Below are 26,111 nucleotides of genomic sequence, written 5' to 3' on the forward strand. Positions count from 1 at the left end.
CGACTTTAAACAGTATTCAACAGTAAGCTATGCTATTCCGGTGAGGTTCCTATAATCTATTTTTACGATAATTTACATGGATAACATAAAACTTGATATACAAATAGAATTATTAGATATATGGTTAATTTAATTGTATTAAGTGTGTTGAGAAAAATGCCTTTAATTAAATATTGCTCACTTTATTTGACTTCCACATAGTTTTGTATAAATATTTATAAATTTTGTGAAATGTAAAAAAAAGCATTTTTTTCAGTTACAAAAAAAAATAATGCACATTATTATCACTAAGCTATATTGCTTCAAAATTCTATAAAATTTAATATAGTGTATTATGCAACAAGTGCGGTAAACGGCATTTGAATCACGAGTTTATATGGCATGAGCAGAGCGAGTGACTTAAAAAGTTGCGTGTTGCGTACTATACTTTTTCTGCGACCGTTATTTTTTGGGTACATTTTTCCAAAACAATACGAATACACCAACTCGTTTATCGTTTATTAAACACTCGCTCGGCTGGGCTCCGCTCGTAAACTCGTGAGTCAAATGCCGTTTACCGCACTTGTCTTAAAACTTACTACTTTTCAATAAATAAAAATCGCTCCAAAGAAACATTCAGATTTTTTCTTTTTATAGTACCAATATTCTTCAATTTTTCAAAATAGGACTCCGAAGACCAAACAGCAAAATATGATTTTGTTGACGTAGTATCTTTCTTATTAAAGAAAGACATATTTAATAATAAAAAAATACTACTTTCCAGTCCATTAGGAGCAGTAATTAACGATTTAGGTACTTAGCCATCAAATGAGTTACCGTCGAGATAAGTATTGCCAGGCTATTGTCTTCACCACTATTTTCAAATACGTAATAAAGTAATCAACTTATACATAGCGGAGTTCTTATGTAACTGCAACAACAATATCCACCCGAGCCGTAAAAAATGTCGACATAACAATCAGGTTTTAAACAATTCAATATATAAGGCAATTATTGCTCAATGATCCGTATAGATCTAGCTTGGCCGCAACCTTCGTTTTTTAGCATATTGTAGCGGTAAAATAGACGCATTTTAAAGAAAAATTAAAACAGAAAAATTCTTAAATGGATTTAACAGACCGGGACTCACCTACGGTCTGCCATAACATTTTGATTTAGTTGCCTTCGGGAACCATGTGACAAACAATTTTTATAGAGCTATAAACGCTTAGCATATAACGAAATACAGCATTTACACGTTTCAAACTAGAATAGATAATACGCGTAACTGTTTTTTTGAAGTGACCAATTATTGTTTTTAAAATGGTCGGGCGATAACATTTGCCACATTCACCCGATGGAAAAATTAACGTGACTGCCAAATGCAATCGATAATGTTAAAGAAAATTAAATTAAACCGTTTTTCTGTCCACTATTAGGCATGTTGTTGCATTTAAAATTTTTGGAAAAACGTGCATTGTTTATTAACTTGAAAGGCAGCGATCCCTAGCGAATAATGTTAAATTCATTAAATTTATCGGCTATATATTTTATACTATGTTTCTTAATGCGAGAGAGTAATAAAATGTAAATTTGCAACAACTTTGAAATTATACCGTAAAGTTTAGATAAATTTCATTGAGAGTATCCAATATAAATTCCGTATTTTAATTTTTAAGGCCAACACACTTCGAATCGCTCCTAAATTAGGATAATACTAATTTGTATACAATAGAAAGTTTGGGGAACGAAAGTAATGTGACATCGGAGTTACTACAAGTAGATTATTATACATGATAATAATTATATTATAAATTATAAATTTGAACTAACTGTAGCCATTGGAGTCCAGAAAAATAATAAGCGACTCTACATTGTTTTCTAGCATGCTTTCAGATTCACATATTCTTTTTTCTTGTCATATTTATTTCAATTATATGTTCGACGCAAAATCCACTATCTTTATTCTCTGTTACAAGAGGGATTCAACGTCCCCAATTTTTGAAAGTGGTGTTACTCCTTCCAACAAGCCTCATGCCAATTCTATTTCGTTTTGATGTAGTAGCTCCTTTTTCAACATATCTTTCTCAAATTACTTCTTATTTAAAGTAAACCAATGCATAATACCTTTTTTTCGAGAAGGCGTATAAGACCTAGAATATGTTGGAAGTAGCCTTCAATAACATCATCATTCGTGTCTTCACGATAGTCTTCAGTCCGTAATTGAAATGCTTGTTAGCTTCCACCAACAAATCCATTTGTGAGTAACTATTAATCTTATACCGTTTTCCGACAGAGCTTTTATTCCAGTCAACCATCCTTCCATGAAAGCTTTTTTTCCCGAGCTTTTTAAATTTTGATCCTGCCATGTTCACCAACGGAACTCCGAAACTGCTCTCAAATATCGCCATCGCATCGCCAGCAGACAATTTCGTGTTTCTCTATTAAAAGTGATTTTTGGTTTTGAGTTTTGTCGAACCGAAAATTAATTTCATTCAAAATTTTCAATTTTTTAATTATGTTTTCATTTCAAACATTATTTTGTACCTGGTAAAGTAAAATGAGTCTATTATTGATGTGATGTGTGTCTTTTCAACCCAATTTATCCCAGTAACTTTTCTTCCTATACTTGGTTGGTACTGCATTTATCCCCGTTCACAAGTTGTTATAATGCGACCAAAAATATAGTGCATTTATTGCTTTGACGTTTTAAGTATTTTACAGCACCTTAACCTTCGTAGGACCGTGGTAAAACCCATCCCAACAGATGTTTGTTCAGCATTAAGTAGATTTCGCCTGAGATGGATCGGAACGGATATTTTTAGAAACTTCGTTCGTATCGTTCTTAAGAGAATTTGACTATGATCCTTCCAGTAAGTACTTATTTATGTATCAGATTCTCGAGCTTGGATCCTGCGAGGCTGCTTTCACTGGATAGTTCAAAGGGAGTACCTGTACTCTATTTATCTTATTTATCTTACAGGTAAGTTTGAAAATAATCATTTTTGTCTTGTATGCCTGTCGAACAACATTCTTCTTCTTGGATTTTTGTGTCGTCTACATCTTTCTTCGATTTGTAAACAACAACAGTCTTCTTTAAGACTATAGATTATATTCACCTGTAGATAAAGGTACGACATAAGAAGCCAGATAAACATTTATTAGAATCTCACAATTAAACATTTTTTGAAGGTTACTGTTTTTTAACACTATTAAATGTGAAAACCGTGGAATGAATCAGATGTTCGCCTGTTAGAAGAAGACATGGAAAACAATGCAGAATTCAAAGACGAAGTGGAGATGGTAGTCGAACCTAATGATAATTTAGAAGACTAACTGCCACGGCAAAAAAAAATGGATCAATTATTCTTCGGATGCTAAATAAATTGTTTTGAATGTTTACAATTGCACAAGAAATTCTGAAAGGGAAGTAGGAGCAGCAATTAAAACAAGTGAGATAGCAAGAGGAAAGTGACAGAAGATGCTGGTACTTCGCGAGTTTTTAAAGAGCAGATCTAATTAAGCGTATAATCTACGATGCTTATAAAGGGGATAGTGTTTTAACTCTAGAAGAACTGCATACTTAATTAAGAAAGGGTCGTTACGTACTTTTTTGAAGAAAATGAATTTCGGCAAGAAGTAGCTAAACTAGCAGTACAAAGCTGGTCTATAAATTCATAGCACGGTCCTGGAATGGTTACGGGTAAGGGTCTGCTCGGCAAAGTGTTCTATAAGGGGCTGCGGTTTTGGAGTAATAAACAGTAGGCAAAGTTAATCACTTTGTCAGTTGTGAAAGCTCTATATTTCTGGTCGAAGTATATAACGTTGACTGCCCAACTCAATTCCGTATGTTGAGTTTTGGTGGTGAAGAGCTTTGAACATATAGAAAATAATATTTTTCTAATTTTTGGAATAGCGCAGTTCAGAGACAACAGCCATTTTCAAGGGCGAACTTTGCCAACAACTGCCTGAAAGTAACTGTAATTGCAATTTTAAACACTAAGCTATAACTACCTGTCGGCCTATTTTCTACTTTTGAGACCCTTGACAATCATGATACTTACAATACAACACCTATACAGGTCACAAAGTTTTACAGTTCAATAATAATATACAGGGTGTTCGGAAATTGAGTTGGGAAACTGGGAGGAAAGATTCAACGTGGCAAAATAATGGTACTAAGTTATGTATCAAAAATTCGAAATCGTAATATTTTCCGAGTTATAGTTTGTCAAAATGCATTTTTTTTTCAAATGTTATTTTCAAGCGGTAGGTTTAATTCTCAACAGAATAAGTTGGTATTTTACACACAGCTCTGATTTGGTAAAATTCATAGTTACAAGATAAAATTGTTTCAGAAATCTGTCACTAGAGGGTACTTTACCTAGAACTTTTTTTTTATTTTCCTTGTATTTATTTAGACGTATAATGCAAAAAAGAATAGATTATCTTAAGCAGAATGAAAAATACTCAAAAATTGTTACTCTTGTTTTGAGTCGATGAGTGTTATCGTTTAGCCACAAATCGACTTTTTTATTCTCGGCCCCAATACCCCGCACTTCCAATTTATAGAAAGAAGATACTGGATGTCGCGATATGCATTTCTGTTACGGAAAAGCAAGTGAAAATGCAGGCCAGCATTGTTAACCTTCAGGTGACGTGCACTAAATTTTTGAAAAAAAGTGAAAAAATGGCATAAGTTAATGCAGTAACATGTTTAATTTAAGTAACATAACATTTTCCAAAATAAAAAATTATTAGTAATAATCGGGAATTAAACAGTATACAACTCTAATAATGCCCACCGTTCATTTCTAAACATTTCCTTATACATTTTACAAAAATGCGGTGAACCACGAAAAAATACGACTAAGACTTGTACTAAATCAAGGCTGTGTGTAAAATACCACCATATTCGGTTGAGTCCACTGCGCTAAAAATAAAATTTAAAAAAATGAATGTAAATCGGAAAATATTACGATTTCGCATTTTTGTTACATGACCTACTACCATCACTTTTTCGCATTAAGAAACAGAGTATAAATTAAAACAGACCACCAGACCAGCACACAGTACTTTATTTTGGCTGTAAGCAATTTTTTTCAAACATCTCGTGTTTTGTCTCGCGGCCTCTTCGGTAAAAATTTTCTTTCCGTAGGCTATGCGGCTGATACTCTCAGAGATATGGCCGAGACACTGAATAAGTCGAAAATGTCATTTGCCTTATTGTTTCCATTTCATGGTTAGCGGGAATTTTGCTTGCGTAAACTTGGTGTTTACCCAAACGTCTTGAGAATTTTAAGGATGGATTCTACGGTTTACCGCTGACGCTTGCTTGTAACCCCGTTGAATTATTAATGGGTCATAATATAACATACCAAATTTAATCGATGTTTCGAGAAAACCTTATTACGATAACATATTGACAAATTATCTTCTCAAACTCTTGATCGATAAGATATTATCGACGCATAGCCAAATGTAACCGTCATTTTGTCGATCAAAAAAATCCTTGTTCTGCGATAATTATTACCGATGGGAAACACCATTATATACAGGGTGGTCATCACTGAAATGTTTCAACAGGAAAAGTATATTTGCGAACTAGATAGAGCAAAAACGACTTGCATGTCGTGGTTTGATTTTTGAAAAATGTTAAATATTTTTTAAATTTCCTATAATTTTTTATTTATAAAAATTCCCGAACCGTATAAAGTAGTATATTATGCAATAAGTGTGGTAAACGGTAAAACAACACGAGTACTGACACTGTTACTGATATGAAGATCAGAATTGACAAACGTCAAACTTCAAGCAGTGTGGTAATATCTCCGAAAACATCCGATTGTTTCCAAATCCGTGGGGCAATATCCCGAAAATATCCGAAGTGGTTCGGATCCGTGGGAAAAGAAACTGACGCTGTAAAATTACACTTTTCGCACGCTAGATCGGTATATAATTAGGTATTTCACAGAAGGGAGTAGAAAAACAATGCTTTTCTAGCGTGTGGAAAGTGTCATTTCACTACATCAGTTTCGTTTGCCACGGATCCGAGCCCCTCCGAACATTCCCGTTTGTAAAATACCTAATTACACACCGATCTAACTTGCGGAAACGTCACTTTACCACTTCAGTTTCGTTTCCTACGGATCTGAGCCACTTCGTACATTTCCGGGATTTTACCGCACTGGTTTGGGAGCAATCGGATGTTTTCGGAGATATTTTAAACGCTTTCAATTTTGACGTTTGTCAATTCTGACGGTCATGGCGGTGAATGTATTCATGTAGTCTTGCGAAAATGTACCCAAAAACTAACGGTCGTAAAAAAACACGTTCAGTAAACTATTTAAATCACTCGTTTATTAAAATTAAGTTTGGATTTAAAATAAGGATTTGGTCTTTAACCAGCATTGACAATTATATGCACGGCCTACCTAAACATAAAAAAATGCCTTACATCTTCACCATTTTGCATCTCAGGTATCAACAACTATATATGACTGGAAAAGGGCTCGTTTTTTAAGGATATACCCAACTACGATTGCAATAGAATATAATAAACTTTTATCAATTTTTGGAATAATGTTAATTAATTGCATTTGGCCCAGAAAAGTGTCAAAATTGCAAAACAAACGCACTATATCTCCGTCAGCAGCAAAGATGTGGGGTTATGGCAATTAAATATTTTTTAAAAGTCGTTGATTTTTGCTGTATCTAGTACAGAAATAGATTTTTTCTGTTCAGTGTGCTCCATTTCGGTTTTTTACCCCTTGCGCCTCAGTTGTCTGACAACTTATCGAATAGATAAAAACGAACAAAAGGAACTGTTTCGAAATATCGCATTTAATTTTTCCATAGTTTTGCAAAAGTGTTGAAAAACAGTAAACCGATTGCAGCAGAATTAAGGCTTGCGAAACCGATGAATTAAATACATTAAATTTAAAAAATAATAGTGACCGCGAAGAATACGGATTCCGCTTTGCAACTGCAGCAACAGCGGTGCGGCGAAGGAGGTAGGTAGTCGAGCGCGTTGGTTCCAGTGATACAACTTATATATTATTTTATAAATTTGGATATTACAATTTTTGAACTGTTCATCGTCGCTATGAATTGTGCAAACGCGTGTCAAATTTTCCACAAGAGTTTTGCGAAAGATAACAAAATAACAGTCTTAAGAAGAATAACCGGTAGTTATTTACATAAGATGGTCGGTAAACCTGTTAGGCTATAAGTATGTTGATGCCGCCTAACTAAAAATGTAAACATAAACAATGGCATGCGGAAAAATTATTAACGCGTTTAACGAAATCATCCTTGCAACGATTTAGTAATAAATTTTCACAAGCAATAAGTTTAAGCTCCCGCGTTCGCTCATACAATAGGCAACAGAATTATTATTACAACGCAAACACTAAACAGTAATGAAAATTTAAAAAAATGAAATCGTGTTTCTAGTTCAAGTGCACTCTCGACAAGTGGACAAGAATTACAATTGCGTCGGCCATAAAGGCCGTGTTTATACCATTACGTAATTAGATTAAAATGAAGTAATGCAAATTCGCTTGATTATTTAATGCACCTCTGAATTGTTTACCGCCGTCGAATCGGTGGACACGTTTTATTTCTGGAGGGCTAAAAGTTTAAAATATTCGTATTGTATCAAATTTTATTCAAAAGGCTTTACTCAATACTCTCCAAATTTTTACAACTTGTATTTTTTCTCTTTGTCAAATTTTAAGAATAATGAATTGAAATTTATTACACCTACACTTTTGGCTATGATACCCAACTTAACACTCTCAAACTTTGCCAATTTTTAAGATATATTTTTTTTCCAAAATTTCTACATTTTCTGTACCGCGCGTTAATTTTATCTTGATAACATTTTAATTAAAATAAATGAGAACTAAAATTTCAGATTCAGACACCGTGTCTTTAGCGAATATTAATTGGCTGTAACTTTTTTGTTTTTAAAGATATCAAGGTAAACAAAAAATAGAATGAAGGGTTAGTAGTTTTTTTCCAAGTAACGTATAAAACAAAATACTATCAACTTATTGATATATAAGCCTACATCATATTTTTTTTAAATGGAACACACTCTATATTATATATGTGTTTAATAGAATATCTTATTCCGATTACAATTTATTTTATATTTTGGTAAACTCGTTTTTGAGAAATCAGCAAAAATAGGAAATTTTTACATAATTTCAAATAAAAATATGTTTATGTTTGTCATATTAGTAAACAACATTGATGGTTGAAATATTGTCCAAGTCATTATTTAGTATCCGTGAAAGGAGTGATATGCTTTCTGAACAATAACAGTGCAACTGCAGCTCGTCGTCAGTTTATTAGACTTTATCCAGAACAGCGAGCTCCTTCAAAACAGATATTTCCAAGGCAAACATATTAAGATTCTATGAAGCACATCCAGTTTCCTCTATTACCAGAGTATAGGAAAAGACAGGTATTCCTCGGGTATCGATCCACTCAGTTTTGAAAGAATATAAATATAATGCATTTAAATTTCGTAAAACTCAAAAACTAAGTTCAGAACAATGTCAAAGGATAATGTAGTTTGTTTTATTTATTTACGTACTGACAAAAGTTCGTTCATTACAAGAAAGGGTTGTAATAGACAAAATACGCGATATTGATATTTAAATAATCCTAGACAAATATACGAAATAAAAACCCAGGGGTACCAATCAATTAATGTATGATGTGTTGTCATAGATGCTCATATTTTGGGTCCGATATTTATAGAATAGAAGTTATAGAAGTTAACTGGAGATCACTAGTTGCAACTCTTAGAACACAAAATAGAACAATATATAGAAGATGCTGATTATATGCCAGCAAGACGCCTCGCAATGCTGTGCAAGTTAAAAATTTTCTTAACTTGGAATATCCCAGGGGTTGGATAGGGAACGGCGGAACTATGGATCAGCCAGCCAACAGCCCCGACTTAACTCGAATGGATTCTTTCTTTTGGGGACACATAAAAAATTAGTTAAGAGACAATCCGGAAACGTTACTAAATGCAAGGCATCATACAATTCGAGTGTATGAGAAATGTGTTCAGGAAAATGTTGGTCACATACAGCACTATTTAGAGTAGTTAAACAATTTTTTAGTTTAGTGTGCCTTGTCATCATTAGTGTTTTGGTCTTACTTCCATTTATAAATAATTATTGTTGTTGCAGTCAGTCACGGCACTCGAATTGAAATTATTGAAATTATATAAAAATTTAGTATTGTCAAAAAAGAGTATAATAAAATATTAAGTGTGTTAAATGAATTGAATCGGAATAAGGTATTCTAAAAAACACACGTATAATATACAGGGTGTTACATTTAACAAAAATATGATGTACGCGCATATGTCAGAAAGTTGATAGTGTTTTGTTTTATACATCACTTGGAAAGAAACTTGGCTACTAACCCTACTTTTTTTTTACATTAATATCTCTAGAAACAAAAAAGTTACAGTCAAATAAAATGTTATCAAGATAAATTGAATGCACGGTACATTGTAGAATATTTATTTTTCAAATTACTAACGTTTACTTTAGCCAGTGGTCCGTACCTTATTTTTAAAGTTTTTTGAAAAGTGAAATTAAAACTTAGAAAATGTCGCTTTCTCTAAAATAAATTAATTTGCAGTAATTTTGTCGCGTGTGTGTTTTTCATGTTTTCCTAAAATTTTTAAAATAAATAATTGAATTGAAATAACATCTTTGGGTGATACCCGATATAAAGTGCATTTAAAACTTTTGATATTTTTGCTAATTTTTAAGATTTTTTTTTTAATAATTTGCAAATTTCTGATTGATTGCAGAATATTTATTTTCCGAATTACTCATCTTTTATTTTAACAGTGCCTTGTATATTATTGTCACAATGACCATGGGAAATTAATAGCAAACGGCCTGGGTAATAAAGTTTAGATTCATAAATATTTAACACAGTTTTAAAAAAATCAAATTGAAACCCAATAAATGTCACATTTTCAAGATAAATTTTTAAATAATATTATTTTGTTTCGAAATTTAGTATACAGCTTTTCTCAATTCCTCAGACAATTGTTTTCGTTACTTTTTCATATGTACGGTTATATTCTAACTTTAATTTCAAGTCGAATTTTTGGAATTTGACACGACGACATTGATCACGTAAAGTATTTTTGTATTTTTGCATTTTTAATACATTCTGTGCCACCAGGCTGTCACAATTTTATACCTTAATTGCTTAGACACGCTTTTAAAAATAGTGCACACAATTTTTGTTTCCCTGTTTCGAAAGTCCAGGGATTTTTTTATTAAATTACCAGCACTTACCGCCAGACTTAGTCTTATTCGGAAAATACACGAAAATAAATTGGCTAGCGGTTGCTTAAAATCCCCCAGACCAAACGGAACGTATATTTTTTTAATTGGCCAATTGAAACACGAACATTACGCAAGGAATCATTCGATACAATATTAGCGTAATGTATTCAAATGCGGTTTTACCAATAATGCATCACTTATGCGTAAATAATTAGATTTCCATTTCGTCGAATTCCAGGAAAAAAGATGTCTTGGTATGTTTTGTGCTAGGCGCTGCCGAAGACAAACCTCGAACAATAAGGTCAGAATCAACCTGAAGATGGATGGCCGGAAGTGTGCAATTTGGGAGAAACCAAGTGTCAACTTGAGTATCAAGGCAATATCCCTAAACAACATGTATCTATATACTTTGTAAAGCAGCTTAAATATTATGATCAATGAGCTGTAGGGCCTCTTCAGCACATATATTTTTTTCAAAAATTCTTTTTAAAAAGTTAAAACATTAACATTTGCCTTTTTAACGTTTCATTCCAATACTATCAATAATATTTTTTAAAAAGAGTCTAATAATAAGTACCCAATATATTTGCTAACTAAACTAAAAGAACCAGTTAATAAAGTTTTCGGTTTAATTGCAGTTATAAAGGATTACATATGGGAAAAATTTACATATATTCTTCGATCTGCAAGAATTATTTTTGACAGAGGAATTGAAGAATGGAATAATATATAATGTTTAGAATAAGCAAGTTGGCATCCACTTCCTCTCGCAGGCGAGAAGAAACAAGCAATTTGATCCTAAATCGTTTATCGTACTTTGATGCTGCTTGTGCTGTTGTTGTTCAGTTCAGTTTTAAAGTAGTACGAAGGATAAATCTCTAGGATCAAATAAATGGACCGGCATATAAATCCTGACGCTCAATTTGAATGAGCCGCCATTTTTAATATGCGCACGAAACAAATAACTAATAACACTTTAACGCGACCGCGTAGCCTTCGTTTCAATAAATTAAATTTCATCCGTCATTTCCCACAGACTTTTCTGTAGGCGTTGACGTAACGCACATAAGTCAAACTTTCGTAACGTATACAAATGGACGAATGAAATCCTATTGCTGTGAGCTCGAGTTTAGATTTAATTAAATAATATTAGTTTTGAACTGAAACGATTGTAATTCAGTTTTTTCTGAATGAAACAGAACTGATATTTTCGTACAAAGCATGCCCCTTTATTCCACACACTAATCCGCACTTAGCGCCATTTTTTTTCTAAGGATCGCTCGGTCTTTGAAAAAATTAGAATATCTTTATTGGCTAAGGAAGTATCGGCTATAAATTCAACCCTTAATAACGATCTCCACTCGCTTTACTCGTTTTTACATGAAAATTTTATATTATTTGAGCTTGCTTTGAGACAAAACTGAAACGTTGCCGCAACGTCTTATTGGTTATAATAATAAAAATATTAATAAAAACCTTTATCGACATACAAAAAGAAATATATACCACAGGAGGCACAGGTGGCAAGATCAAACAGCGCTACGCCACAAGAGTAAACAAAATTAATAACTAACAATATAAATACCTCCCAATAAATGAAACTAAATTCACAATCAATGTAGGTTTAAAATAACTCAATTTTTAAAAAACTCACAGGCACTGGAAAAAGGTAAGGAATATATTCAAAGACAATTAAAAGAACACAAGGACGTAGTTCATCCTCTTCTTGATCTCTCGCAACCTTTGCACTTTCCTTTTGAATGTGGAAGTTGATTAGGAAGAAATAATATCCGGTGGAAGCTTGGGAATATAAAACTGGTTACCGTGACAAGTTGCCCTGTTACGTATATCACTATTCTTTACCAATCAGAAAGATATCGACGTCTTTCGTACCTATTAATTTTGTACACTAACGTAGACCGTTGCACAAAATATCTGTCAAACAGATTAAACCACGTAGAATCATTGAATTGAAAATCAAGTTATACGATTAAACTATAGCAATGCAAATTGCAAAATGCCTCACTTATGCCATCGAAGAAAAAAGCTTCAACATTGATCAAGACTGATAAGTATTGTATTTTAGTAAGTATTGTATATTAGGAGGCGATTAGAAAAGTCAAACGTGTAAATCCAGAACAGTAAAGATTCTAAAATGCTACTCTGAAGAACTCCCCTCCAAATTCGTAGAAAGCCAGAGATCACAACGCGAGCGATCGCGACAGCAGTGTCGCTTAAACAGAAGAACTTCCTGTATATACTTCCTGTGTTTTACAGCGTCTTACGCCTTCCGATTCCGAGTCTCCTGGTTGTAAGTTAAGTTCGGACATTACCATCCAAGTTGGCGATTCTATGGAAAAATACTAAGGAATATAATAGAGGAAGCTGGGTTTAGAGCCGATTGATCCTGCCTCGATCATATTTTTGGCTTGGTGCAGCTGAATGAAAAGAAAGTTGCTACAGACAGAGAAGTCCATTTATTGTTTGTAGACGTCACAAAGGCATATGACAGAAGCTTTAGCAAATCTTGGAAAAATCGGGCCTAAATAACACCGCAAACAACTATATGACAAAGCAACATCGCGAATTAAAATAAGAAACGTATTCTCAGATACCTGTGAGGTCTCGATAGGCAATGAAGTTCTGAGAAAACGAAGAACTTTGCCTTTAAAATGAGAATATTATGACTTAAGGTACGAAAGACCTTCCTATAATCCAGCAAAACGAAACAAGTATATTTTGATACATCCTGAACTCTAGGAATGTCATCAGTGACATTAAGCAGTGCTGTAGTTGTGGCCTGGGCCTAAACCCAGATTGGGTGTCACGCAAAATATTTGAATCAGCAACATGGTTACTAAATCAGCGGTATATAATCCTCGCCAATAATTTATTTATTTAAATTTAAGATTTCAGATGGTGGAGTTATCTTACGAATAGACGTTTTATATGCCTCATTCTACAAATTGGGAAATTTGCGGTGATGGTTAATAATACAAATCATCGATAGCGTAAGGTGAGGAGTATAAGTAAAGAAAGTATTTTTACATTGATGCCGTCCACACCTTTTGCATTTGACGTAATTCTGGATATTATTCTTTCCACTTGCTTCTCAGTTACAGTCGCAGTTACACTAGCAGGTGGTTGAACATTTGCTTTAAAAACTGATGAAAAATGGACGGATCAAAAGCATCGGCTGAATTGCAGCAAAGCCTCATGTTAAAAGCTTTTGGGTCTCAGTTTGAATGACAAATTATAGTGGTCACAACATACCGATGAACTCTCTAGAACTATATCTAGTTAAATATTTTAGATACGAAGACTTCGATCCTACATAAACCATGACACCCTTAAAATTTGTTATTTTGCACTCCTCCATTCAAAAAGTTCTTATGCAATGGGGACACAGTATGGCAGCACAGACCATTTTTTGATTGCAAAAGAGAGCAGTTAGGGTTATGTGTGGTGTGCATTATCGTGCCCACTGCAGGCCCATCTTTCTAAGACACAGAATTATGCCCTTGCCGTACACGTTTATTTATTTTACTGGAATAGAAATTCATCATAAAAAATCAGATTTGCCATCCACCAGTAAAAACCACTCTTATAATTTAAGATTTGATCACTATCCCGCTACACAAGTTGACGAAATCTGTTTCTAATTCCTTGAATTACGCTCTGTATAATAAACTGCCTACATCTATCAAAATGCTCTCCAAAAAAAAATTAAAACAACAATGAAAGAATACCTGTCTGGTCATTGTTTTTATTCCGTTCAAGAATACCTTGATAGCAATTTTTGTATTCGACGAAAAAGGAATTAAACGTACTTTATGAAATGTATATTACCTCCTTTAGTGTTTTTATTCTTGTCTTTGTTGTATTTAAAATGTATTGTTATTCATATTTGTTGTTATATTGTAAAGTAGTATTTATATTTAATTGTTTTACTTTTTATACTTAAACTGTATTTTTAACATTGTACAATATTATTATTCTGACCTGCTATAATGTACTTTGTACAAAGATAGTTAACAATAAATCTATCTATCTATCTATAATATTCAAATAGTTCAAGCTCTATCGAATTCTATGAGATCTGAACGAAATTTACAAGGGTCCATATACTCAGGTAAAATAAGAGAATTGTACTTATATACATTCATTTTTTGACCAGCGCTGCTTACTGTTCCTAAATCTAAATTATTCGAATTTACACGAACAACTTTAGTATTGAGTACGATATCCGTAATTTGTTACCGTAACGCGATAGATCATTTCATATTCTTATCAGGTAAACACATAAACAACATCAATGAAAAACAATGTGGACTCTGGTAAGTGGTAAATCAGTCCTTGGAAATGATAACATAGAACAATAAAACAAGCAAGTAATCAAAGCCGGTCCAATTAATGAGACAAAAAAAATTGTATGGTGGTTGATGCTTTTTTAAAAAAAATTTGTAATTTTTTGCTTTAACACTGATGAACAAAAGTATAATGTAAACAATGATTATTATATGTATTCCCATTATTTTTAGCATAAATAATTTTTATTAATTAAGAAAAAATTGTTTTTGACTATTTTTTGTGAATATTAAACAATACTTTCAAATATGTTCCAATGTTAAAACGGGGGATAACTTTGGTTAGTTTACTATTTATATTAATACTAGTTAATAATAGGTTATACACCGTGATGATAATTTCCAAAATAATTAGATTTTTGAAAAAAAATTGGTATCTAAATTTGTCCTTAACATAGCTCTTACTTAGCTGTAGAGGGCGTTACCTATATGATTTTTTTAATTAATAATTTTTAATTGACATATTGTCAATTGATGTAATGTACCGTTGCTGTGTATCACGATATACCGCGGAAGAAATCAACAGGCAGGAAATCATCGATCAAAATAGGATCAAAAAGTGTTGGTGTATATAAAACGCGCAGTATATAAACAAAACAGGAGTAAGGAGTGTGTGAAATTTACGGCTGGAAATTATTTTAATGTTTGTTTATACCGATTGTAGTATCCATTTACCAAGCCGGTCTGTCACGGAAAAGTTCAGATTAACTACTCAAAATTTTCCGTTATTAATCGAACGCTTATATCTTATATATGGCGCTAAAAGTCGGACAAAATTGTTCCAATAAAATCCAGGAAATTTTTCCGGTTTGGTTTGATTCAGATTTGCTTGATGTTCAAGCGGATTACATCATAATAAAATACATCGTAAAATTTGCAATAACGAGCTGCACTCAATGTAATTAACGTTTTAGAGGTCGTCGGTATAAAAATGTATATTATGTTCGAAGCGGAAATGTCTTTCAACGCCTGAAAATTGCTATTATAAACCTCACCCTTATATGTTTCGCGCCAACGACCGACCAAAAAATTTCCAAGGTCTGTGTACTTTATAGACAATAGTAACCCGTGAGTGCTTAAACAATTACTCGAAGATATCCCGTAGTAAATACTTGAAATTTGTAAATATTATTCCGATTGTTGCTATGGGCATAATTTTTTTATCATTCTAACGCAACCTAGCGGAATGCAACAACACTCGAGGCGCCAAAGATACCAAGATTCAGTAATACTACATGTTATGCTTAGAACTTGGAGCTTCTTTGACTAAATTTCGCAGTTCATATGAAGACTTGTTACTTTCGAAAAATCGATGAAATCGATTCTTTTCCTCACTAATCTCGAGATCTCGGTAACGGTAGGTCCTACGGGATTTTTTTTTGTCTATCCAACCTCCGTTTCTCCGTTCTCTTTTTAACTGTCCATGGGATGCATCTTTTTTTTTCGATTTTCGCCAGTTTTCTGGGCATTGCTATGAAACACGACAAGTGTCCGAAATTTAAAGCTATCGACTTCAATTTTGGCAGCTTCCAAGAAAAAAATCATTTCATCATTTCAAAAATTCTTGAATGTGAAGACACATAAGATTTGGCTCCATAAAATTTTATTTCTGAAAGCTTTTCATAAATGTACAGCGTGCGCGCAAATTCAAAAAAACGGAAAAATGGATCTCCCTATTATCGAAAATTTGCTATAACCGAAAGACTATGATAAAAGTCCGTTTTACATGGCGACATAGCCCGCATAAATAGCTAAAACTTTCTTATTTAAGGTTTATTTAAGGTTAAAAGTCCACATTTCATCTGTTGAAAAAGAACTTACTCAAATCTCGCAAAGCAGTTTTTTTTTTAATTTTTGAAAAATTTTTTTTGGTATATTTTAACTTCCAGAAAAACATTATTTTCTCGAAAACTATTAACTCGATCACCAAAATTTATGAACCAGGAAATGTAACAATTCGTGAAAAATATGGTCAATTCGTTTAAACAGTGTTATCCAAATGAAAATCACCATTTCTCGCCTTCAATCTAGACGCGATGACGTCATTTATTATTACCATGTACTTCATGATTTCAGAAAACAAGTATTTTCTTGAAAACCACTTACTCCATTAAAAAAAATGATATACCAGGAAACGTTGGAGATCCAGAGCTATAACCCCTATTTCGAACATTGTTTGAATCATATACAGTCTGTTGTTTATGGGCAAAAATATTAAAAACATCCTAAAAATTTCCGTTTTTGTTGGTAAATTATAGGGTAAAAATGAAAAACTGCTAAAAATCCGTTAATTTGATTTGAATGGTGTCGTAAACTGTGTTGAGAGAGAGTATCAGGTTTCGTCAATTATACAAGGCTCGCGCGATATTTGAAAAAATCAATCAATCGACAACGATATTATTTGTACAAATTTGAATATTTAACAAAGTTTCCTGTAACTTTAATGTTCGGAGAGGTTTGAAAGGCACTTTATACAGGATATATGCACAATAAAATTACATAGATTTTGCGAAAGTTTCATAGTGGTCAGCAGGAGCACGATAGAAAAACAATGTGTCCCTTTACCACGAGAAACCGCGAAGCTCTTTCTTTTTAAAATAAAAAGCCGCTTCGAGCTACGCGCTATGAACTTGCCCCGCCCAGCTACGATTTTTCGAAAGCAATCTTGTTATTGAATAGAAACCTAATATCTGTCTAAATTAAATAAATTGTTCTATGGCTATGTTCTCTTTTCTGTTCTGTGATATGCGATTTCGGACATTTGACAGCGGCAATTTTATAAAGTATTGCAATTCCGCAGATGTTGAGCTTTAATTTTTTTTAAGTTTACAAGCCGGTATATTAAACCGCAAGAAGAAAAAGCATTTAGGTTGATTCGTATAATTTTCAGATACATACAATTATTGTGTTTAACAAGATGTGTACTTCTGCTGCAAACCGCTAAACAAGCAGGAAAAAATGTTCGTTTTTATTATACGAATCAATCAGTTTAAAACATCACATGACAATTCAGAAAAAATATTCAACCTTTCAGTATTCTTGTAGCAAACAACTTGCTTGGTTTCAACTTTTATTTAAAAAATAGATCAATTACTTTTTATAATCATTAATTTATTTGAATTTTGCGTCAGAAACAGATGAACAATGAATTGTAAAAATCTCAAAATAAAATAATTTTTTGTACGTTTTTACAAGTTTTAAGTAATGCAAATACTGGGCGACATGTGCCCGACAGATTCATTCAAGCAGAACAACTATTTGAATATTTTCTTTTAAATTCCACTATTCTGTAAATTATTGGTTAGTGCTTAATTATCAACATTTTTAACACTTTATTTAAATAGATTTCGATCATGGTCAAACTGCAACCGGTTTCGATGAAAATCGGTAAAACTCTTTTCAACTTTTTCGCTATTAAAACCAATTTAAAAAGTTACAAAACTCTTTTTTTTTAGTTTGTTATATTTTAGTCGACGTCTTGAATGTGTTGTAACTGATTACAGATTTACAAGTCATGCAGGGCTTTTGTGCAATGTAAGAACTAGTGTCAGATAATCTATCTTTCATTTGTCAACTTTTTGGGACTCGTTGGCTTAAACTTATGATGAACCTCATATCGAACTATTGTTATTAATAAAAAATAATGACTTACTGATTCTTTTTTCAAAAATATACCTAATTTCCAGATCGTGCCCCTTATCGAACGAAAAATTTCTTGGGGTCGAATGAGAAATGTGATTCAAGGTCGGGTAGCAATTACTACAAGATTGTCGCTAAAGGTAAACGGCCACAACTTACTTATTGGATTTGGGCAGGAACATCTGTCTCTCGGGCTCTCCGGTAATTTCCCTATCAGCACCCATCATTAGGTCAGCACTTGAACAACAATCGACAGACTAACTGATTTACATTTGGTCGAGATGAAAACTGGCGAGAGAGCCGTAAATCTCCTTAAAGTTGTAAATTAGCCGTGAGACAAGGCAAATGGCAAATTGTTGCGCAAGTGTTAATTTTGTTTTAACAAGAGCGATCGAGGAAATTTACCCGAAAACTGTTGTTCGGGGAGTTAAAAATAGACGCGTTTGTCCCATGCGACCAGGAAGTAACATTCCCTATGATGCAAATGTTGCCCGTTGATGGTTATAGAAAAATTTGATAATAGTTTTTGGAAAGCTTCTTTAAACGGGAATTTCGTTATTTTATGGTTAACTTTGTGGCAGAGAGCTCCGATCTAACGAGAGGCGACATGAAGCGTTTGAAAGTGAGGGTTATAGACATTGAGAAATTTGTTTGCCAGCTATAAACCGGTCTATATTATATAAGGAAATTCATTTTTTTAATAAATTGCGAAACATTTTATATTTAGAATATTGTCGACAGTTTACTTAATTTTTTAATTTTTAAATTTTTTTAACACTTAAGTGTTATAAGTGTTATCAAAATACCCATGCCTAGTCTGAAAATGATTCCCGCCATAAGCAGACCAAGTTCCCGGCATAACTAAAATAATATTGTAGAAAAATAAAAATAAAATAAAAGATCACAATAAAAATGTGAGAAAAAATCTCTCTGTCTAATAAACCTGCCTCAACAACGTAAGATAACCTCTGGGACTACTACACAAACGTTCGGGTAGGAGTTTATTGACGTTTGCGCACAGAAAAATCGGTTGGCCACTGTCGCCTCTGGTTAAATTGAAACTCTTTGTTTTGTGGTTACCAACAATAATGAGCCATTGGGAAATACAAAGTTTTTAGTCGCGTTGAAACCATTATTTAGCGAAATGTGAGAAATTTTAGGTTCGTTTTTAAACTATAATTTTAAATTCTGTTGCAGTTGTTCAACGAGGTAGATTAATTTTCAAATTCAAATAATTGAATTTATGCTTTTTGAGGTCAATATTGATCTAGTAAGAAACTAGATTTTGAAAGATGTGGTGGTGGGTCTGAGCTACCAAGGTTGCCAAGAGACCTTCTGGAGTGCCTCTGGTCGTATTTAAACCAGCACGTCGTTTTGTGCAGTCGCAGTCACAGAGCAGCCTTTTTGGAATATCTCAACCAATAATAATAATAATAATAATAATACATTCATTGCTGTCCCAAGAATACATTTCAAATTACTTGTATAGTACGTAGCCAACAAAAGGCTTTCTTTTAAACAAAATTTTCATAAATCTGGAAGAACCAGATACTGTACAAGCCTGGTTTGTATCTATATAACCTACATAACAAAAATTCCTTAAATATAGGTTCAAGTCGCAGATAGTTCTCTAGGATACGATACACACAGCATAAATTGGAAATTGGATTCCTTGTATCTGTCACAGAAATAAAGGGCGGGAATGAATGGAAGAGGGGTATAAAAAACGCATCTGAATTATATCGCATCTGATAATTGAGATCCAAGTAGATATCTTTTGTACATTTGCTTAAATGTTTTTATTGACGCTGTTGTGTCAAAGAAGCTTATTAACTTTACCATATGCGTACGAAAAGACCATTTTGAATATTTCCTTTTGAAGTCGCGGCATCCTGAATCTGTAGTTTTGTCATAGATTTGATGTATGTACCTCCGTCCGAAGCGTAATTTTATCGAAAAGATACTCAGGGTATGGTCTGTTCATAGATATAAGAAAGTGACCAATTGCTTTTGAATGGGATTATCCAAGGGTGGTCATTAATATACAATACAACAAGATTATTACCTAAAGTTTCGGAATTTAAATTCAGGTAAAACTGTGGTCCGTAATAGAAATTAATTTTATACCTACCTCTGTTTAATATTCTTTGGTTTGGTATACTACTTAGTTTAAGTTTATTAGTAATCACTCTTATTTCGTGTATAATACAGAGTGTGTTCAATCGTGTGCGAATCATGTATCTCAGGGGATGCTCCCGCCCAAATGTAGAAAACACTATTCTATTGAGTCTAAGGAAGTTATAAACAATGTTTATTTGACTCTGATTGAACATGGTGCCAGCAAGCAAACATCTTTAGAAGAAACGGTCACATTAACGAAAATTCCAACATCAACTGTATGCAAAATTATGAATAATCCCATTTCAGCGAGGAAAAAAAGAAGCGATGCTGACATTCTCTCGACTGTAGATGAAAGTGATCAAGATATAATACGGTGTAAAATTTACCAGTTATACGAGGAACAAAGCGTGCCTACATTAGATATCTTAATGTGGAGGCTTGAAAAAGATGAAACCGGTGTTAAATGTGGCAGAAGTACCTTATAGGTTTTAGATTCGGAAATAACGACTGCAATATCTAGAAAAAAATAGGATTTACAGAGAACAACAAAATTAAATTATTTACTTGGATGAAACCTGGTTCGACACTTATGATACCCCGGAAAAGGGTTGGGTTGACTCAACTGATAAGTGTAAAACAAACGCGCCATCAAAAAGAATAACTATTTTGCATGTTGACTCTAAAGCTGGTTGGATTCCAAATGGACTTTCTCTGTCTGCGAAAAATATTAAAGGTTCTTCTCTGGATTACCATGAAGACACCACCGCTGATTTATTTGAACATTCCTCCTAGTAGCGTCATTATAAGGAACATGCAAGTTATCACAGTGGACAGTTGACTAAAACCCCTTCTTCAGGTGACACAAAAGCAACAATCCAAAACTACATGTATAATAATGACATTTATTTTCACGAAGGTTATACCAAAAAGCAATTAATTTAGGTTCTACAAAGCTTGAACCTACAAAAGGAATACGTCTGTGATAATTATGCAAAAAATCTAGGGCATACAGTTTTAAGGCTTCCTCCACCTTACCACCGAAATCTGCCATTCGTCGTAACAATGCTTTTCCCCGTGTTAACTCCAATGTCCTCAAACTTATAGAAACCGAAGTTTTTAACATCCCTCCACAAAGTTGGGCAAATTCTGTTAAACATATAGAAAAAGCAGAACGATCGAATATCCATATTGCAAATAATATAGAACAAATAATAATTAGAACAGGCGATGATAGCGATAGTGATACTGATATATTATGTGAATAATTTTAAGTAATTTAAGTAGGTAGCAAAAATAATTTGTAATTTTATTTTACATTTAAACATAAATACATACATAAATAAATAAATATTGTTTAGTATCTTTCCTAACAAAACCCCAAATAATTAAATTCTAAGCAAAGTCGGGACCTGTTCGGCCATATTTCATTCTTACAGCTTGGCCGGGTCTTTCCTTAATTCGTATCAGTTAGTCACTTTCTTATATCTATGAACAGACTTTACCTGTACTTAACTATTTTAAGATAAAATATGAAGCAGCCAGGTATGGAGAGATGTGACATCGTCGACGAATACCATATAAAAGCCGCAGAGAGGAATTTTGTAATTTTGAAACTTTGTTTTATTTGTGTTCTTATGTTATGTTGTTATGTTCTTTAGCATGCAATAAATTATTATATACAATTATTAAATTTGTTTTTCTTCTATCGCACACATGTACATAGAATAATCACGGCAGGTTTTTTCGGAGTTCGCCTGCTATGTATTTGGCAATCATGAGATTACTGTACCACATTGCAGACAAAGTAAGAAATACCAATAATTTCGGACTTTGCCTAGGCGAAGGTATGATTGCATAACGTATTTGCTGGTAACATTTCCTCAATGTCTTAAATCTTGTCAGCATCGTTTTATCATATATTATTTGTTTCCTTTTGATTATTATTATTATTATGATTTGAGAGTCGATCACGCTGTATATAGAGTTCCAACTGAAGGCAAACCGTTTTCGGGAGACCTTTCCTTTCTGTAAAATGTGCGTCGTGGAAAGTATTTGAACCCGAAGGTTGACGACATATATGAAGAAACTTTCGTCAGTTTGATCTCACGGCTGTTCACTACAAACCAGTTTAATCGATGCAGTGGCTACATTTTTTTTTTAAATAATGGAGCGTTAATAATAATCTAATCAAGCGGCAAATCAATTTGGAACGACAATATAAGCGTGAAATCGATTTGATCGATGAGATTTTTAACTAAAATTAACTAAAACTAAGTCCAACGGCAGCAACCATTTTAACATTGAAGAAGGAGACAATAATTATTTCAATAGCCTCATCGATGAATTACCTACATTTAAAAAACATTGTTTTTCCCCGGTCGGTATTATCCACTAAATTTCCGCGTTTTCAAGCAATCTATTCAATAAACTAATTCTACTAAATGTATGCCTTCTTCTATACCGGGTGACTCGATTTCTACCAAATATCAAAATAAATAAAACACAAAGTAGATTTCTCAAAGAAAGTTCCACAGGCTACTGTAATATTTTTTACAAAACTTCTGGATTCCTCCTGCGTCGATTTTTGCTTAGTCGAACAGTTTCAGTCAAGCTCCGAAGAAGCCAACAGGATGATTGGCGAAACGTCAGCAAGTTCGACTCAGCAAAAACCGACGCACGAGGAATCCAGAAGTTTTGTAAAAAATAAGTAGAATTTGTTTCCCTGGTATGTACAATAAAACGTACAGAGTGGCTTTTCATTCATTTATTCAATTGTAGAAACAATTTTTATGCATGTTAAAGTGTGTAAATGTCTAAAAACAAATTTTGACGTATGTCATGTGACGGGAAACTGAATAAACGTATATTAAAGACTGTTTAAAATTTTATTTTAACCTTGCTGTGCAGAATCAATTGGAAAATATTTTTCTGGTAAACATATTTTTCAAATATGTTTAATTTCATTTTGATACCGATTGTTTCAATCTCTCTTTCGTTTCACTGAAAAATACTGGGTCTAGTAAATTAATATCCATATTCATAGATGTTTTTGTATTTTTTGCCCTTTCTCTTTTATAGTACTATTTATTATTTTGATATTTGAAATTTTACGCTATTTGTCTACTTGTGGCGTCCATAATTGCAACTATTTATTTTGTTTTATTTCATCCACCATGCTCAAAATGTTTACAATGTATAATTTTTTTGTGTATATATCCGTAACTAACTTTAGTGCCTTGAGAATGGCTCCATAAAGGGGCATAAAAGCGGGAAATATTTTGGTGGTTTTATTGCCCCTTCCAACAAACCTAAGGAAAACATCACGCTACATTATCTACACTTTACTACCATACTTTTTTTTACATTCCATACTTTACGGAAACAAAATACCACGCTCCACGTTTGTTATTCACTTATTGCCGCACTGTGAGAACGCTGGACTATTTTTGGATTCAAAATAATGATTTTTCGTTGCAAATTATATGCCTCTATAGGCACGGATAATAAACGAAAAGCTTATATGATTAGTTCAAGTTATTCGCGGCTACTGCGTGATATTTTTAAATATTTGCCCAACCCATTACAACTTTCGTATACAAAAGAATCGCAAATAATTTCATAGCCTTTTAACACGTCAAAATTGTCTTTTGGTTTCACGCTATATAATAAAAGAATGCGTCGACGCGCTTTTAGGTGATTTGAACGAATTCAGCAATTACCGCTCTGCGGTTTTCCGCCGTTGCATGTATAAATAAAATTACAAAAGGTGGGACCATGATAAAGTCGATGCCGAGTTAGAAGTTTATCCTTGTGTCGCGGAAAACTCTGACCCAATAAAGTCGGTGAATCTGTCCCGTGAACTATTAGTTAAGCGTTTCATTTTGTCGCGGAGATTGAACTTTAGATTACACAAAAGGGTGATTAAATTGCAAGTTTGTAATTCGATCGCCAATAATTAACGCGGTAAAGTGTGTCAAGGCTTCCTCGTGGGCCAATTCACCCAAGAACTTGTGAGGGTAAGTTAAATTCAATTATCGAAAGTTATGTTATCGCGGTCTTCAATTAACAAAACCTGTTTTCTTTTATTTTGTTACCGAAATTTTAAATTATAATTAGGGCGAATCACTAACGGGTATTTTACAGAGCGTAATTTTTCGGGCGTACGGCACCATCTCGTGGAGAATGGTTAAATCAGTTTCGCGGCATTTTACTTTGACAACTGTCTAGGAGATGGCGCGCTATCTTAAAAGTAAATTAAAATCAAATATATATTTTTGCCGCTAATAATTTGACCAATCAACAAGCACTTCCTAGAAAATTGATTAATATACAGGGTGGCCATTTTTTCAAAAGAAATTGGATGGTTTGAACCATTAAAGATACAACATCAATAAAAAAAAAATCAATTTGTGTATTTAGATTCTCCCCAAAATTAAATTTTTGAAAGTTTGAAATAATGATTTTTTTGTACAAATTATTCTAGCTTGTTGGAATTTAACTACTGATGAAGGTATATTATTAATAGCGTGTTATTAATATGCATAGTTTTATCTAATCTCAAACCATTTCGAGAGATTTAACTCAAAATTCAGAAAACTATTTCTTAATTCACCTCTGATAATTTACTGTTTATAGCTTGTATCTAAATACACAACTTTTATTTTATTTAACCCACCCTGTGTTTTTAATGACAGTCGACCATAATTTACATGCATTTCATTAAAAAAAACATTTCCGACTTATAACCGCCCATATGAAATATGATTGTCGACCAGTTATAACTAGTTTATTGCACGCATTTTTATATTTCCTTTATAAACGTTGGGCGTACAAAACTGAACTCTTTATTACTCAGAGACGTTATCGTAAAATGAATGAGAAATAGGTTAGTGTTATATCAGAACTTCTGGAGGTATTGCGAATTGAAATTTCATGGAATCTCTTGATTAGATAAGAAAATTTCTTTTGAAATTCCGTCTCTTAATAACAGACCCTGCATTAAATATCCTAAGCGTAAAACAAATACAATTAGTAATTTTATTGTATCGCATTCCATTTTAATAATTCATGCTGGTGTAACAACGCGTTTTGGATGATTTTACACACAACCAGGCCGTAACAAAAAAAAAATAATATTCGGTAGATTAAGAATAAAATCACCCGATTTATATGCACGACCCCTATATGTATCGCTATGTTTAATGTGCTAATGTAGTGGTGTTTACGTTTTTAAAGTGATGTATCATAACTACAAAGGGTCGTTCTTAGATCGGCAACACATTACATCATATAAGTGGCTTATTATCGACAAGCTGATAATTAACGCAGCAAATACAAAGTTTAAATACTCATGACACATACATAAATGCTGAAAATATTACTTTTCCGCTATTGATAGGGAGAAACCATCTTTAATTTTTTCACTTATTATATTAATGTACGATAACAATTAGGAGTTAAAACGCCTTAATGCAAATTTTTAGCTAAGAAATCGTGTGAAGAACAATATTCGGATTTAGCATAGAACTCGTTTTGGTTAGCGAATGATTTTTTATTCCCGATATAACTTTAGTCAAATTTGTTTTACTGAATGGGATACGAAATAATTTCCTATACGTTTGCATCATTCGTCTATAAAAAAAACTGTTCAATTATTATTAATGACATT

General features: G+C 33.0%; 2 protein-coding genes across 2 annotated transcripts in view; one reads left to right on the forward strand and one right to left on the reverse strand.

Moving 5' to 3' along the window:
- The window catches only part of LOC132698650 (uncharacterized), a 45,692-nt gene extending 27,128 nt beyond the window's left edge, over positions 1–18,564 (reverse strand). The window contains exon 1 of the mRNA XM_060664844.1: positions 18,482–18,564. Coding sequence (XP_060520827.1) covers positions 18,482–18,549 — 68 coding nt within the window. The 5' untranslated portion in view covers positions 18,550–18,564. The remainder of the gene's footprint in view (positions 1–18,481) is intronic.
- Positions 18,565–24,246: 5,682 nt separating this feature from the next.
- Positions 24,247–26,111, forward strand: part of LOC132698123 (proton-coupled amino acid transporter-like protein pathetic) — a 37,470-nt gene continuing 35,605 nt past the window's right edge. The window contains exon 1 of the mRNA XM_060664017.1: positions 24,247–24,459. The gene's annotated coding sequence lies outside the window, so the exon portion shown is untranslated. The remainder of the gene's footprint in view (positions 24,460–26,111) is intronic.

This window comes from Cylas formicarius, unplaced genomic scaffold, assembly GCF_029955315.1.
Source record: "Cylas formicarius isolate icCylForm1 unplaced genomic scaffold, icCylForm1.1 PGA_scaffold_2__14_contigs__length_35257938, whole genome shotgun sequence".
Lineage (NCBI taxonomy): Eukaryota > Metazoa > Arthropoda > Insecta > Coleoptera > Brentidae > Cylas > Cylas formicarius.